Source organism: Scyliorhinus torazame, chromosome 10 (genome assembly GCF_047496885.1).
Source record: "Scyliorhinus torazame isolate Kashiwa2021f chromosome 10, sScyTor2.1, whole genome shotgun sequence".
Taxonomy (NCBI): domain Eukaryota; kingdom Metazoa; phylum Chordata; class Chondrichthyes; order Carcharhiniformes; family Scyliorhinidae; genus Scyliorhinus; species Scyliorhinus torazame.
Genome location: NC_092716.1, coordinates 8537465 through 8554263, shown reverse-complemented (window position 1 = coordinate 8554263; position 16799 = coordinate 8537465). Strand labels below are relative to the sequence as shown.

Below are 16799 nucleotides of genomic sequence, written 5' to 3'. Positions count from 1 at the left end.
AGATCTGCAATAAGGATTTTTTTCTTGTAAATTCATTCTTGGGATTTGTGTGTCACTGACAGATCTGACGTTTATTGTCCAGTCCCTAGCTGTCCTAAGGTGGTCGAGGTGGGCTTTTTAAATCAAACTGCCACTGCTCTTTGTAGCAGCATTTTTAACGAGTATCCCAAGGCTCTTCACAGCAGTATAGAATCTCTACAGTGCAGGAGCCATTCAGTCCATCGAATCTGCACCAACCCTCTGAAAGAATACTTCACCCAAGCTCACTCTCCCACCCTATCCCATTAACCCCTTAATCTAACCTACACATCTTTTTTGACACTAAGGGGCAATTTATCACGGCCAATCCACCTAACCTGCGCATCTTTGAACTGTGGGAGGAAACCGGAGCACCGGGAGGAAACCCACGCACACACGGGGAAAATGCGCAAACTCCACAGACAGTGACCCGAGACCAGAACTGAATCCGGGTCCCTGGCGCTGTGAGGCAGCAGTGCTAACCACTGTGCCAAACAACATTTGACACCAGTCTACATGAGGAGATATTAGGGCAGGTCAAAGAGAGACGTTTTCAGATTGACAAGGAGCCAGGTAGAGGTTTGTGGAGGGAATCCCAGACCTAGGCAGCTGAAGGCACGCCCACCAACAGTGGAGCAATTAAAATCAAAATGCGCAAGAGTTCAGAGTTCGAGGAGTGCAGAGATCAGAGGGGTGCGGGTGGAGGGAATTCCAGGGACAGGGAGGAGAAAAGCCCAGGAGGGATTCGAAACCATTGGTTAGAATTTTTTTAAAGCCCTTACTTAACGGGGGGGCCAATGTCGGTCAGAGGACACAGGGGTAAACAGAACAGGATTAGGTGTGATTCAAATCAGCCGGTTGTGTCTAGGGTGCCTCTTCGAAAGGTTAAAGATGCCTGTCCATCAGAACTCCAAATTAAAACAGCTGCAGTTTAAACAAAACACTTAAAATGCAGCTACTTTTAAAAAAACAATATACACTGAGAATGTAAAATTCTACCATGCCACCACTGGAGGGCAACAAAGTCCACCTGATCCATGAATCATGGAAGGTTAATATACAACTAAAGTGATCAGGAAGGCGAATGGAATGTTAGCATTTATTGCAAGGGAATGGAATATAAAAATATACAATGTAAAAGTGTCTACAGTATAAAAGCTATAAATGTAGAGGGCATTTGTGAGCTGGCATCCCAGGTACTGTGAACCGTTTTGTTCTGACCTGGGAAAGGACATAATAGCATTTAGAACAAATTCACGGAAGGTTCACGCGACTGATTCCTGGGATTGGGGGTCGGGTGTTGCGTCACAACATATATTGTCTACCCCCAATTGTCCTCGCTTGGCCATTTCATTGGGTATTTACGAGTCTAGCACACTGCTGTGGATCTGGAGTCACGTGTAGGCCAGACCAGGTGAGGACCCCAGATTCCTAAAGGACATTAATGAACCAGATGTCTTTTTTTTTACGACGATCGACAATGAATCATAGAATTTACAGTGCAGAAGGAGGCCATTCATAGAACATAGAACATTACAGCGCAGTACAGGCCCTTCGGCCCTCGATGTTGCGCCGACCTGTGAAACCACTCGAAAGCCCATCTACACTCTTCCCTTATCGTCCATATGTCTATCCAATGACCATTTAAATGCCCTTAGTGTTGGCGAGTCCACTACTGTTGCAGGCAGGGCATTCCATGCCCTTACTACTCTCGGAGTAAAGAACCTACCTCTGACGTCTGTCTTATATCTATCTCCCCTCAATTTAAAGCTATGTCCCCTCGTGCTAGACATCACCATCCAAGGAAAAAGGCTCTCACTGTCCACCCTATCCAATCCTCTGATCATCTTACATGCCTCAATTAAGTCACCTCTTAACCTTCTTCTCTCTAACGAAAACAGCCTCAAGTCCCTCAGCCTTTCCTCAAAAGATCTTCCCTCCACACCAGGCAACATTCTGGTAAATCTCCTCTGCACCCTTTCCAATGCTTCCACATCCTTCCTATAATGCGGCCCTGTGAAAGAGCACCCCATTTAAGCCTACGTCTTCATCCTATCCCCGTAACCCAGTAACCCCACCTAACCTTTTTGGACACTGAGGGCAATTCAGCATGCCTAATCCACCTAACCTGCACATCTTTGGACTGTGGGAGGAAACCGGAGCACCCGGAGGAAACCCACGCAGACACAGGGAGAACGTGCAGATTCCGCACAGACAGTGACCCAAGCCGGGAATCGAACCTGGGACCCTGGAGCTGTGAAGCAACTGTGCGAACCACTGAGCTACTGTGCTGCCCTACGGTTTCATGGTCATCATTAGACTTTTACTTCAAATTTCACCATCTGCTGTGAGCATTACCCTGGTTTCTGGATTGCTGGCCCAGTGACAATGCCACGTTGCCACCACCTCTCCTATCTCATGAGGAAAGGTTGGACAGGTTGGGCATGTATACCTTAGAGTTTGGAAGAATGAAAGTTGACCTGATTGAAACTAAGATGACCCTGAGGGAACTTGACAAAGTGGACGCTGAAAGGTTATTTTCCCTTGTGGGAAAAGTTCTTTCAGGAAATGTGGGTCTCACTGGAAAGGTCAGCATTTGCCCACCCCCAATTGCCCTTGAACCGAGGGGCTTGCTAGGCCACATTTCAGAGAGCAGTCAAGAATCAACCGCATTGCTGTGGGTCTGGATTCACATGTAGGCCAGGCCAGCTAAGGACGGCAGATTTCCTTCCCTAAAGGACATTTTACAACAATCAATGGTCATTTCCATCACTGAGACAAAATTTATATTCCAGATTTATGAATTGAATTTGACATCCGGCAGCTGCTGGTGATGGGATTGAAGCCCTGGTGATGGGATTTGAGTCCATGTCTCCACAGCATTAGCCTGGGCCTCTAGATGACTAGTCCAATGACTTTACCTGTACACCACCATCTCAACTAGGGAACACAGCTTAAAATGAGGGATCTCCCATTAAAGACAGAGATGAGGAGAAATGTATTTTCCCTAAGGGGATTATTGATCTGTGGAATGCTCTTCCCCAGAAATAGAGACATGGTCAGTGAATATTTTTGAGGCTGTGTAGGGAGTCAAAACGTGTAGGAAAGTAGAGCTGAGGCCACGATCAGATCAGCCATGATGAAATGATAGAACGGGTTCAAAGGACCGAATGGCCTCTTCATGCTCTCAATTTGTATCTTTATGTGTGGCACGTGGGTCAGAATTCCATATGGGTCAGGAGATCATTCCCGACTTGCAAGATGGGGGGGGGGGGGGGGGGGGGGGGGGGGGGTGTGCCGCTGCATCCGGGGGGGGGGGCTGCCGCTGCAATCCGGGGGGGGGGGGGGGGCTGCACTCTTACCTGTTGCTTCATCAGGAAAACTTGCTCGTCCTCTGCAGCTACTTCTTTATCATGGACAGGCTGGAAAAAGACATGGTCTAAAATGAATTTTCAAGAAATGATAAAACCCAACAGAAGCAATATGCCTTTGTTTTTCCCTTGTGGTCAGCTACACTAGAGGGTCAAAGAAAGCACGAAAAGGAGGGAGGTAATTCAATCCCTTGAGCCTGCCCTAGCGTTCTATCAGAATATAGCTAATTTGCATCCTAACTTTATTGGTTCCGTAACCCCGAATAGCCTCGTCTAACAAAAACAATCTACCGATACCTGTTTGAAATTTTCACTTAATCCTCACGCCTCACCAGCTTTTTGCTCACTGAGTGTTCCAGATTTCTACTACCATTTCTATAAAGTGTTCCTCAGCATCACCTCTGAACACCCACGCTTTCTCTGGCCCCTTGTTCTTGATCCCCCCCACCACAAAGCACCCAAATAGAGGAAATAGTTTCTAACCATCAATATATTCTATCAAATCCCTTCAGCATCCTTAAGAACTTGATCATCCCTTAATCATCTACATTCGAGGGAAAGCAAGCCTCATCTACACAATCTGTCCTGATAATGTAACCCTTTTAGTTAGCCTCCGCCATTCTGGTGAATCGACCCTGCACCAACTCCAACGCCAATATATCCTGGCAATGCACAATGCCCAGAACTGAATACACTACCCTAAATGAGATCTCTAAAAAGTGTACTTGTCCAGGTGTCAGTAACTCAAGGCCAGCCCTTGTGCATGAGCTCAATAACTGCAGAGCAGTGGTCAATCCTCCAGGAATTCAAAAAAATAATCTTCTGGGCACTTCTGTGGGCAAAGAGAAAAATCAGAAAACTTGAAAAAGAAACTGTTTTGCCATCTTCTTTGAACATTTGCATTTTAGTAAAGATAGGGAAAAGAAACCCTTTGACCAGTTGGGCAGGGTGTCCTGATGAAACCTCCAGGAATATGTCCAGCACAGTTGGCAAACCCATTCTGCCTGTGGAGACCAGTTTAGCTCACTTGGTTAGATAGCTGGTGTGTGTGATGCAGAGCAAGGCCAGCAACGAGGGATCAATACCCGTACTAGCTGAGATTATTCATGAAGGCTTCTCAACCTGGTGACCCTCAGGTTAAATCACCACCAGTCAGCTCTCCCCCTCAAAGAGGAAAGTAGCCCATGGTCATCTGGGACAATGGCGACTTTAGAAAACATAGACAGTTACTGTAAGCTAGTTGATGGTGAAAGGAAGTCACAACAGAGGCTGATCCCGTTATCATGCGAAACCACCTAAATGCATTTTCCAGCACGAGTGACTGGTTCATCATCAGGAACTGGAAACCATCCTTAGTTTATGGGTACTGAGGTCAATTTTAGAATGTAATATCGTGACGATGTGCTTTAGGCGAAATAACAATTTTTAATCAATCGGCTAGAAATAGGAATTGAACTTTTAAAAGAAAAATACTTTTTAAAAACACAAACTGAAGTGACTTGAATTCACAGCCAAGGCGGCTACCTAATTTGCATTATTGCATATTCTAACCTTATTGAGGAGCTGGCATGTCTGAAAAAATCCAGACAATGATTTGTTCTTGTCATGTGACTGCCCTCTTCAATTGACCAATAATTCGATCATCTATTCCAATTGTAACTTGATTAGGCCAGGTCTGGGAAATCTGCTACTTGGCCACGGTCCCATTGTTCAGGTGATCAGGTTGATAATTTGTCTCCACCCAGTTGAGTATCTGGGCTTTGTGCTAATGGAAAAGGAGCAGCATGGTAGCATTGTGGATAGCACAATTGCTTCACAGCTCCAGGGCCCAGGTTCGATTCCCGGCTTGGGTCACTGTCTGTGCGGAGTCTGCAAGTTCTCCCTATGTCTGCGTGGGTTTCCTCCGGGTGCTCCGGTTTCCTCCCACAGTCCAAAGATGTGCGGGTTAGGTGGATTGGCCATGCTAAATTGTCCATAGTGTTCAAAAATTGCCCTTAGTTTGGGTGGGGTTACTAGGTTATTGGGATAGGGTGGAGGTGTGGACCTTGGGTAGGGTGCTCGTTCCAAGAGCCGGTGCAGACTCGATGGACCGAATGGCCTCCTGCTGCACTGTAAATTCTATGAAAAGACCTCAAGAGAAATGTGAAACAACCCATATCTCCTTTTCCATTAGCACAGGATCAGGCCCTTCGGCCCGCCAAGCCTGCGCCGACCATGCTGCCCGTCTAAACTAAAATCTTCTACACATCCGGGGTCCGTATCCCTCTATTCCCATCCTATTCATGTATTTGTCAAGACGCCCCTTAAACTTCACTATCGTCCCTGCTTCCACCACCTCCTCCAGTAGCGAGTTCCAGACACCCACTACCCTCGGTGTAAAAAACTTGCCTCGTACATCTCCGCTAAACATTCCCACTCGCACCTTAAACCTATGCCCCCTAGTAATTGACCCCTCTACGCTGGGAAAAAGCCTCTCACTATCCACTCTGTCTATGCCCCTCATAATTTTGTAGACCTCTATCAGGTCGCCCCTCAACCTCCGTCATTTCAGTGAGAACAAACAGAGTTTATTCAACCGCTCCTCATAGCTGATGCCCTCCATACCAGGCAACATCCTGGTAAATCTCTTCTGCACCCTCTCCAAAGCTCCACATCCTTCTGGTAGTGTGCCGACCAGAATTGAACACTATACTCAGAGTGTGGCCTAACTAAGGTTCTATACAGCTGCAACAAGCATATGTTTTCTCAGCAAAACTGAGGAAAAGCTGCAGAGAGGTCTTTCTCTCTCGCTCCACCCAACTTGCAAGCTTTTGGGCCCTTTCTGTTATCATTTGACTCTCTCTCTCTCCATGTGCAGCCAAAACGATTGTAGCGAAACAACTCCACAGCTATGTCTCCAGAAAACAAACCAATCATTCATCTACGGTTTTAAACCATCTTGTGATTCAGCCTGAAGCCAGTCAAGTCACCAAATTACAGATGGTCAATTCCTTTTATTCTCCATGGACTTCAATTTGATCAACATGTCCTTCCTCACTCTGCAATCTGCATTTGTTTACATGCGTTTATATACACAAGAAAGTCTATGCATACTTTTTATTTTACTTGTATTGGCTTAAGTAAATAACACTAACCTCTTTCTTTGCAAAACTTAGGAAAACATGTCCTCATGATTCTTTTATTCTTTTTATAAATTTAGAGTACCCAATTCATTTTTCCAATTAAGGGGCAATTTAATGTGGCCAATCCACCTACCCTGCACATCTTTGGGTTGTGGGGCCGAAACCCACACAAACACGGGGAGAATGTGCAAACTCCACACGGACAGTGACCCAGAGCCGGGATCGAGCCTCTGCCGTGAGGCAGAGTGCTAACAACTGCGTCACCGCGCTGCCCTAATGGTTCTTTTATCACAGCGCATAGACAGTTGGCAAATATCCTTTTTTAGAAAAAAAACTGTTGTGGTCAAATGAGGAGAGGGCAACAAGGGGAAGCCACTCGACCCCTCCTCACCTGGCTGCAAGTCGCACTGCTGCACACCACAAATCAGCTGGTTAGATTCTATCAAAGTGCAGTGAGGTGGAATATGATGAGTCTAGTAGTGAATTAAAGGATACTGTATGATACTTCATAAGCACAACATTAAATCCAAACACACCTTACATTTCGATCAAAACTTTATTTTCTTTAAAACATTCCTCCCCAGCTTATTTCTATTCCGCGAAGACAGCATTCAGAATGATAGAGACAGAGAGAAGTCATTCTGCACATGTTTTGCCCATTGCAGTCTCCAAGTTGGAGTTCGAGTCACATTCTTTACAAATTTCCAAATGATTTTCTAAGTTTAAAAGCTGGGATTGATTCAACGTCAGTAACCACTCGTGTGTGTATTCTACATTCTATCAGCAATCTGTACGGAATAATTCTTTATAATTCCTGTCGCCCACTGACCCTCTTACCGCTCAATTTCACAATCCTTAAACTGCAGCATGGACATCGATAGAGCTCTCAGCACCTCACCAACTGAACATTACTTTGCGTGCAGGTCCAGTTAGTGAGAATCAGTGGGCTGCTGCTTGGCTGTGAGCTGGGTGGGTATCAGAGCGGAGTACCAGGGGGGGGTTCCCCAGCCTTGATCACAAGTTGGTGCTTTCAGGCGAAGGCAAGCGAGCTTTAACCGAGCAATACTGCAAGGTGAGCATATGTAGAACTCTGCCAACAATATTACCTTTTTGACCACGGGCTTCACGATTATATCTTCATAGGTGTCATCTTGTTTCACTGTCGCAAAGTTCTCATGTAAAATAGCAATTTTCTTATCTTTATCCCATCCTGCAGGACTGAAAGCATAGACAGGAACAACAGTAAAATACATGAAATGCATTCAAAATAAATTATAAATACCACTCATGGTAAAACTGGGAATGTGCTATTTTACAAGGAGAGAATATATCACACCACATCAACCTATTTTGAAACGGCTTGTAAAAAACACGTTTTTCTTATTCATTTATGGGATATCGGCGTCGCTGGTTAGGCCAGCATTTATTGCCCATCCCTATGTGCCCTTCAGAAGGTGGCGGTGAGCTGCCTTCTTGAACCACTGCAGTCCCTGAGGTGTAGGTACATCCACTGTGCTGTTAGGGAGGGGTTGCAGGATGTTATCCCAGCAACAGTGAAGGAACAGCAGTATATTTCCAAGTCAGGGTGGTGAGTGACTTGGAGGGGAACATCCAGGTGGTGGGGTTCCCAGGTATCTGCTGCTCTCGTCTTTCTAGAAGGTAGTGGCCATGGGTTTGGAAGGTGTTGTCTAAGGAACCTTGGTGAGATACTGCAGTGCATCTTGCAGATAGTACACACGGGGTACTGTTCGTCGATGGTGGAGGGTTTGAAATGTGTGTGGCAGGGGAAGCAAACAAGCGGGCTGCTTTGTCCTGGATGGTGCGAGCTTCTTGAGTGTTGTTGGAGCTGCACTCATCCAGGCAAGTGGAGACTATTCCATTATACTCCTGACTTGTGTCTTGTAGATGGTGGACAGGCTTTTTGGGGGGGGGGGGTCAGGAGGTGAGTTACTCGCCGCAGGATTCCTAACCTTTGACCTGCCCTGGTAGCCACAGTATTAATGTGACTGAGTCCAGTTCAGTTTCTGATCAATGGTAACCCCCAGGATGTTGATTGTGGGGGATTCAGCGATGGTGATGCCATTGAATGTCATGGGGCGGTGATTATAACCTCTCTTGTAGGAGATGGCTATTGCCGGGCACTTGTGTGGCGCGAATGTAACTTGCCACTTATCAGCCCAAGCCTGGATATTGTCCAGGTCTTGCTGCATTTGGACAGGGACTGCTTCATTAAATGAGTCATCGCGAATGGTGCTGAACATCCGCAAACATCCCCACTTATGACCTTATTGATGAAGCAGCTGAAGATGGTTGGGCCGAGGACACCAGCCAGAGGAACACCTGAAGTGATGTCCTGGAATTGAGATGATTGACCTCCAACCACCACAACCACCTTCCTTTGTGCCGGGTATGACTCCAATCAGCAGAGTTCTCCCAGATTCCCATTGACTCCAGTTTAGTTAGGGCTCCTTGATACCATACTCGGTCAAATGCTGCCTTGATGTCAAGGACAGTCCCTCTCACCTCTGGCATTCAGCTCTTTTGTCCATGTTTGAACCAAGGCTGTAATGAGGTCAGGAGCCGAGTGAAAAAGATAATGTTGTGGAGAAGAATGCTGAGCCCCAGGCTAATAGAATAGATGGCATTGAGGTACGTAGGGAAGAGGTGTTGGCAATTCTGGACAGGCTGAAAATAGATAAGTCCCCGGGACCTGATGGGATTTATCCTAGGATTCTCTGGGAGGCCAGGGAAGAGATTGCTGGACCTTTGGCTTTGATTTTTATGTCATTATTGGCTACAGGAATAGTGCCAGAGGACTGGAGGACAGCAAATGTGGTCCCTTTGTTCAAAAAGGGGAGCAGAGACAACCCCGGCAACTATAGACCGGTGAGCCTCACGTCTGTAGTGGGTAAAGTCTTGGAGGGGATTATAAGAGACAAGATTTATAATCATCTAGATAGGAATAATATGATCAGGGATAGTCAGCATGGCTTTGTGAAGGGTAGGTCATGCCTCATAAACCTTATTGAGTTCTTTGAGAAGGTGACTGAACAGGTAGATGAGGGTAGAGCAGTTGATGTGGTGTATATGGATTTCAGCAAAGCGTTTTATAAGGTTCCCCACGGTAGGCTATTGCAGAAAATACGGAGGCTGGGGATTGAGGGTGATTTAGAGATGTGGATCAGAAATTGGCTAGCTGAAAGAAGACAGAGGGTGGTGGTTGATGGGAAATGTTCAGAATGGAATACAGTCACAAGTGGAGTACCACAAGGATCTGTTCTGGGGCCGTTGCTGTTTGTCATTTTTATCAATGACCTGGAGGAAGGCGCAGAAGGGTGGGTGAGTAAATTTGCAGACGATACTAAAGTTGGTGGTGTTGTCGATAGTGTGGAAGGATGTAGCAGGTTACAGAGGGATATAGATAAGCTGCAGAGCTGGGCTGAGAGGTGGCAAATGGAGTTTAATGTAGAGAAGTGTGAGGTGATTCACTTTGGACGGAATAACAGGAATGCGGAATATTTGGCTAATGGTAAAGTTCTTGAAAGTGTGGATGAGCAGAGGGATCTAGGTGTCCATGTACATAGATCCCTGAAAGTTGCCACCCAGGTTGATAGGGTTGTGAAGAAGGCCTATGGAGTGTTGGCCTTTATTGGTAGAGGGATTGAGTTCCGGAGTCGGGAGGTCATGTTGCAGCTGTACAGAACTCTGGTACGGCCGCATTTGGAGTATTGCGTACAGTTCTGGTCACCGCATTATAGGAAGGACGTGGAGGCTTTGGAGCGGGTGCAGAGGAGATTTACCAGGATGTTGCCAGGTATGGAGGGAAAATCTTACGAGGAAAGGCTGATGGACTTGAGGTTGTTTTCGTTGGAGAGAAGAAGGTTAAGAGGAGACTTAATAGAGGCATACAAAATGATCAGGGGGTTGGATAGGGTGGACAGTGAGAGCCTTCTCCCGCGGATGGAAATGGCTGGCACGGGGGGACATAACTTTAAACTGAGGGGTAATAGATATAGGACAGAGGTCAGAGGTAGGTTCTTTACGCAAAGAGTAGTGAGGCCGTGGAATGCCCTACCTGCTACAGTAGTGAACTCGCCAACATTGAGGGCATTTAAAAGTCTATTGGATAAACATATGGATGATAATGGCATAGTGTAAGTTAGATGGCTTTTGTTTCGGTGCAACATCGTGGGCCGAAGGGCCTGTACTGCGCTGTATTGTTCTATGTTCTATGATCCTGGCGGAACCCAAACTGAGCGTCTGTGAGCAGGTTATTGCTGAGTAAGTGCCACTTGATAGCACTGTTGATGACTCCTTCCATCACTTTGCTGATGATGGAGTAGACTGATAGGGCAGAAGTTGGTTGGGTTGGATTTGTCATGTTTCTTATGTGCCATTCATCACAGTTTAGCATAACCCCAGGTTCACCGTGAGCAACACCAGAAATCTGCTGGCAATACTCTCCTGTTAAAAAGCGTGGCTCCAAGTTTGCAAGACATAATTTGTCCTCAACCAACAAATCAATGGTGGGGTAGACTGAGATACTCTTTATTTTGAAAAATGCATTAGAAAAGTGCTCACAGCTGCAAAGTCTAATCATTAGATGGTGGATGAGAGTTCCATTGTTTGGCTTGGTGGGGTGGGGAAAGACTTGCATTTATATAACGCCTTTGAAAACCATAGAAGGGCCCAAAGCACCATAGAATTCACAGTGTAGGAGGCCATTCGGCCCATCAAGCTTGCACTGGCCCTTACAAAGAGCACCCGACTGAAGCCCATGTATCTACCCTATCCCCGTAAACCAGTAACCCCCCCAGTTAACATTTTTGGACACTTAAGGGCAATTTAGCAATCCACCTAACCCGCACATTTTGGACTGTGGGAGGAAACTGGATCACCCGGAGGAAACCCACGCAGACACGGGGAGAACGTGCAGACTCCGCACAGACAGTGACCCAGCCGGGAATCAAACCTGGGACCCTGGAGCCGTGAAGCAATTGTACTAACCACTATGCTACCGTGCTGCCACTTTACAGCCAATGAAGTACTTTTGAAATATAGTCACTGTCGTAATGTAGGAAACTTGGTAGACACTTTGCACACAATAAGCTCCCACAATTAGTATTGCGATAAATGGAGAGATAATGTTTTGGTGATGTTGATTGAGAGATAAATTTTGAAATGAAAATCGCTCGTCACAAGGAGGCTTCAAATGAAGTTACTGTGAAAAGCCCCTAGTCGCCACATTCTGGTGCCTGTTCGGGGAGGCTGGTACGGGAGGCTGGTCAGGACATTGGGAATAACCATCCTACTCCCTTTCAAAACAGTGATCGATTTAACTTTTACACCCATTTGAGGGGGCAGGAAGGCTGAGGTTTAACACCTCATAGGAAATATGGAAACAAATAGTGCAGCATTCTGTCAGTGTTACACTGGAGTATCAGCCTTGATTGTTATGGTTAAGACCTGGAGGGGAAATTGAACGTACAACCTTCTGACTCAGAGGCCAGGGTACCACCCACTAAGCCATGGCTGACGCAACACAGCCGATTGGAAAGTGTTGTCAGTTTCAGATCAGACTCAGCCAGGATCAAGTCACTGGCTTGGAACTCAAAGAGACATACTGCAAGTGTACGGCCAATGGTGTATTTGATATAACTCTGTAATACACAAGTCAGGGCAGGTACTTACATAAAAACAGCATCTTTCTCCACCACTAAGGCAGGCGTAGTAAACTGGAAATCATACATTTTGTGGACAAGATATTTATACAAGAGGTCGACATTCTTCTCTTCTTTTATTGACGTGTAAATCAAGGCAGCACCATCTGAAAGGCTGGTTAAGGAAACCATTTGACTGGGGCGGTGTTTGATCGAAGCACGGCAAGGAAAGGATGCAAAAACCATTTTCCCTGATTTTGAATCCGCACACTCAAATTCAAGGCCAAGGTGATACTGGTTTTAATTTGTTTCACATTTGCAGCTTAACCATTGCCTGAATGGACATGAAACAAAAGTTAAAGTATCCTGAATGCTCAGAATTTGAGGGTTTAAAAAAATAAATGCTGAGAGTTGCAACAAGTGATCAAACTGCATTGGTTCTTTGAGGCAACATATGAGAATCACTGAATCAAATAAGTCTCGAAAGTCCCGTGCTCAGAGCTGGCTTAGAATGGCATGCCTGTGCTTCGGGTTACACTTAAACAACAGAGTCACCACTCAACTCAAAACTATACTCGTGTTTCAAACTGACATCTGGGTGTTTTGTATCCTCCCCAGGCCCCCTCCACAATTATGGTGTAAACTGATTTAATTCTCAATCCCATCCACCTTCCGCCCCCTCTGCATCATTTCCATGGTGTTTAAAAATCAGGGGTCACTCATTCAAGACAGAGGTGAGGAGAATCTTCTTCTCAGCAGGCCATTGGTCTCTGGAAAGCTCTTCCCCAAAGGGCAGCATAAACAGAACCGTTGAACATTTTTAAGGCAGAGTCAGATAGATTCTTGATTAATCGGGATGGGGGGGGGGGGGGGGACAGAGTTATTGGGCGAAGGCAGGATATGAGGTTGAGGTTACAATCAGCCATGATCTTATTGAATGGCGGAGCAGGTTTGAGAGGCCGAGTGGCCTCCTCCTGCTCCTAATTCATACGTTCATATATGTGCAGGCGGCCAGCTGGTACCTCTCCCTGAGTCACCATTAATTAGTTCTTCAAGAGCGAACCTTGGCAGTGGTCATTACATAGCAACATACATAGAAGAGGACCCGGGTTCGATCCTGGCTCCAGGTCACTGTCCTTGTGGAGCTTGCACATTCTCCACTTGTCGCCCCTACAACCCAGAAAGATGTGCAGGGTAGGTGAATTGGCAACCCTTAATTGGAAAAACATACAAACATAGAAAATAGGAGGAGGCCATTCAGCCCATCGAGCCTGCTCCACCATCCATTATGATCATGGCTGATCATCAAATTCAATACCCTGATTCCAAACTCCCTCCATATCCTTTGATCCTCAAGCCCGAAGAGCCAATTCCTTCTTGAAGATTTGGCCTCAAATACTTTCTGTGGGAGTGAATTCCACAGATTCACCACTCTCTGGGTGAAGAAATTTCTCCTCACCTCAGTCCTAAAAGGTTTAGCCCTTATCCTCAAACTATGACCCCTAGTTCTGGGCTCCCCCACCATCGGGAACTTCTTTCTGAAGCTACCCTGTCTAATCCTGTTAGAATTTTAAAAGTTCCTATTAGATTCTCTCTCATTCTTCTAACTCCAATGAATATAATCCTAACCAACTTAGTCTGTCCTCGTGTGACAGTTCCACCATCCCAGGAATCAAGCCAATGCACCATTTGCCTTCTTTACTAGCCATTGTATCTGGGAGCCTTTTGATTGGGAGGGCAATCAGGAGTGGTATCTGCCACCTTCATTTTCGTCCCTGACATCACACCCTTCTCAATTTCCTGGCTGTGGACTGCTAGCTCAACAGGATGGGCCCGGAACCGGAGCCTTCCCTCTGCTAAATCAGCTATTCAACTGGCTAAAATGCCTGAAGATACCAGCAGAGCTTGCCTCATGGCAATTAGACAGCTTTGTATAAAGACACAATTGGTTTCTGACAATCTAAAACTGCAAAAGCGTGCAATATTTTCTTCATGGTCCTTGAAGAAAGTCGAAGGGCAAAGGAATGAATCTTTAGGGAGGGAAATCTGCCGCTCTTACCCAGTCTGGCCTTCATGTGACTTCAGATCCACAACCATGTGGTTGACTCGTAAATGCCCTCTGAAATGGCCTAGCGAGGCAACCTGTTCAAGGGCAATCAGGGATGGGCAATAAATGCTGGCCAGCCAGCGACACCCACATCACATGAATGACTAAAAAAAAAATTAATCTAGCACCTTCTCCATCCTTAGTATGTTGCAAACCCCAGCACAGCCAATTAAAACATTTCTGCCAGTTCATGCAGGTGAACATGGCAGCCACAGTTTTTCACAGAAAGGTCCCATAAGCAACAATTAAATTAACTGATCTCTTCGCATCTGTTCTTTCCCATATGTATCTGGTGATGAGAAGCTGAAAGACAGACAGCCTCTCCAGGATGAGACAAGAGCGGGGCCAACAGTTGCATTGTGGTGACACTCATTTGTACTTTGTTGAAGGATACACTGTAGGCAGAATCTGCGAATGTGTGACTGTATGAAATCAAAGTGCTCGTCTCTGTAATCATGCTCCTTTTCTAGTACACTGACTGCATCACACTGCAGGGATAAAAAAAAGATGAGCATGTTTAGTAAACGAGCAGCACCAATGAATCACAACACAATCTAGCAACCGTAACATAGAAAATCAGCTGTTTTACACACCTCAAAGGTTTCTAATATGTACAATGCGGAGAAAGAGACAAGAAATCAGCATGCTTTCAGACAAGGCAAAGGCCCCAAAATGCAGTGCCTAGAGTTCTCCCTACAACAGATAACCAATCTGAACTCATTGCACACAGGATGCATACAGTTAACATAGAGATTTCTATCCCACTGTCTGGACTATATCAAAACAAAGAGATTAAGGATGGATAAAACTTCCAATCTCTAAACTTGAATTTTCACTCTTGGCACCACTGGAATGGCTAGTATTTACTGCCCATCCCTAATCACTCCAATATGATAGTTTAGGGTTTTTTCTTCAACCGCGAGTAATTGGTCTGATGCAATTGAATGCCGTACTCGGCTATTTCAAAGGGCAGTTAACAATTGAACACAGTGGTATGGGGCTGAAGTTATTATTGGGTCCCAGAGAGGCTAAGGAAGGATTTATTTCCTTAAGAACATCATTGCAGAAGTTGAGTTTTAATAATCGCTAGCTTCACGATCAGATTACGTGTGCTAGCTATTTTTTTTTTTAAATCCTAGATTTTTTTTTATTCGACTAAATCAAGAGTCTCAATGGGTTCCGAATTGTTAATTCAAGATTCGGATTACTAGTCCAGCAATCGCGATGGTGTAACTCCATTAAATGACACCCCTGCAGTTCTGGGTACTTTCAGGACGAGGAAAGAAACTTAGCCACAGGTAACGTTTATTAAATTGGGTATTTACAGAAAATGGTGAAAATAAACCTAAGACAAGCATTTACAACATTCCAGTCATCACTACATCTGGACTATTATCTAAAATACTAAATAGAATGCATCCAAATAACAAAAGTGATTGTGCTGCAAACAGAAACAGCATTGCTCAGGGCACAGACAATGTTCTCATTTAAACAGGAGCTGCAGTGTTGCCTTACAATGAAATTAGGTGCCAGCAAAATTTAAATTTCTAATTTGTTTCGAGTCAGCTAATGAGAAGTCTTTTACTGCCATGATAGGATTTGGATGTAGTGTGGATTAGATTTTGAGGGCAGCACGGTGGCGCAGTGGCTAGCACTGCTGCCTCACGGCGCCGACGTCACAGGTTCGATCCTGGCTCTGGGTCACTGTCCGGATGTGGAGTTTGCACATTCTTCCCGTGTTTGCGTGGGTTTCGCCCCCACACCCCAAAGATGTGCAAGGTAGGTGGATTGGCCATACTAAATTGCCCCTTAATTGGAAAAAATTAATTGGGTATTCGAAATTTAAAAAAAAAAAATCAAGATTTTAGATTACTAGCGCAGCAACCATAACTACTATAACTATCGTATCCAGTATAGATTCGTTGAAGGCAAATCATATTTGCCGGGGTGGCACAGTAGCACAGTGTTAGCACTGTCACTTCATAGCGCCAGGGATCATTTCCGGCTTGGGTCACTGTCTGTGCGGAGTCTGCACGTTCTCCCCGTGTCTGCGTGGGTTTCCTCCGGGTGCTCCGGTTTCCTCCCACAAGTCCCGAAAGATGTGCAGTTAGGTGAATTGGACATTCTGAATTCTCCCTCTGTGTACCCAAACAGGCGCAGGAGTGTGGTGACTGGGGCTTTTCACAGTAACTTCACTGCAGTGTTAATGTAAGCCTACTTGTGACAATAATAAAGATTACTATATGTGTCTAACTGGATCAAGTTCTTTGATGGAAGTCGTGGAGAGGGTGGATGAGAGTTTTTGCAGCTGATGTCACGGATATGAACTTTTAAAGGCTGTTTGACAATGTTCCACATAATGCAAACTGAAGAATATGGGATTCAAGGACAAGTGGCAGTGTGGATACAAAATCGGTAAGGGACAGAATGCAGAAGATAGTGGTGAATGCTTTTTTAAAAAAGAAATCTGGAGGGAAGTACACTGCTGGGTAACATCGATCATTGTTAGGACCATTATTCT

General features: G+C 45.5%; 1 protein-coding gene across 2 annotated transcripts in view; it reads right to left on the bottom strand.

Moving 5' to 3' along the window:
• The window catches only part of dync1li2 (dynein, cytoplasmic 1, light intermediate chain 2), a 108634-nt gene that overhangs the window by 34292 nt on the left and 57543 nt on the right, over window positions 1-16799 (bottom strand). The window contains exons 6-9 of one of the 2 annotated variants that reach the window (XM_072517806.1): window positions 14673-14766; window positions 12203-12338; window positions 7618-7729; window positions 3381-3440 (exon numbers count right to left, since the gene is read on the bottom strand). In XM_072517806.1, the coding sequence (XP_072373907.1) occupies window positions 3381-3440; window positions 7618-7729; window positions 12203-12338; window positions 14673-14766 (402 nt within the window). The remainder of the gene's footprint in view (window positions 1-3380; window positions 3441-7617; window positions 7730-12202; window positions 12339-14672; window positions 14767-16799) is intronic. The other variant, XM_072517807.1, reaches the window with a different exon arrangement.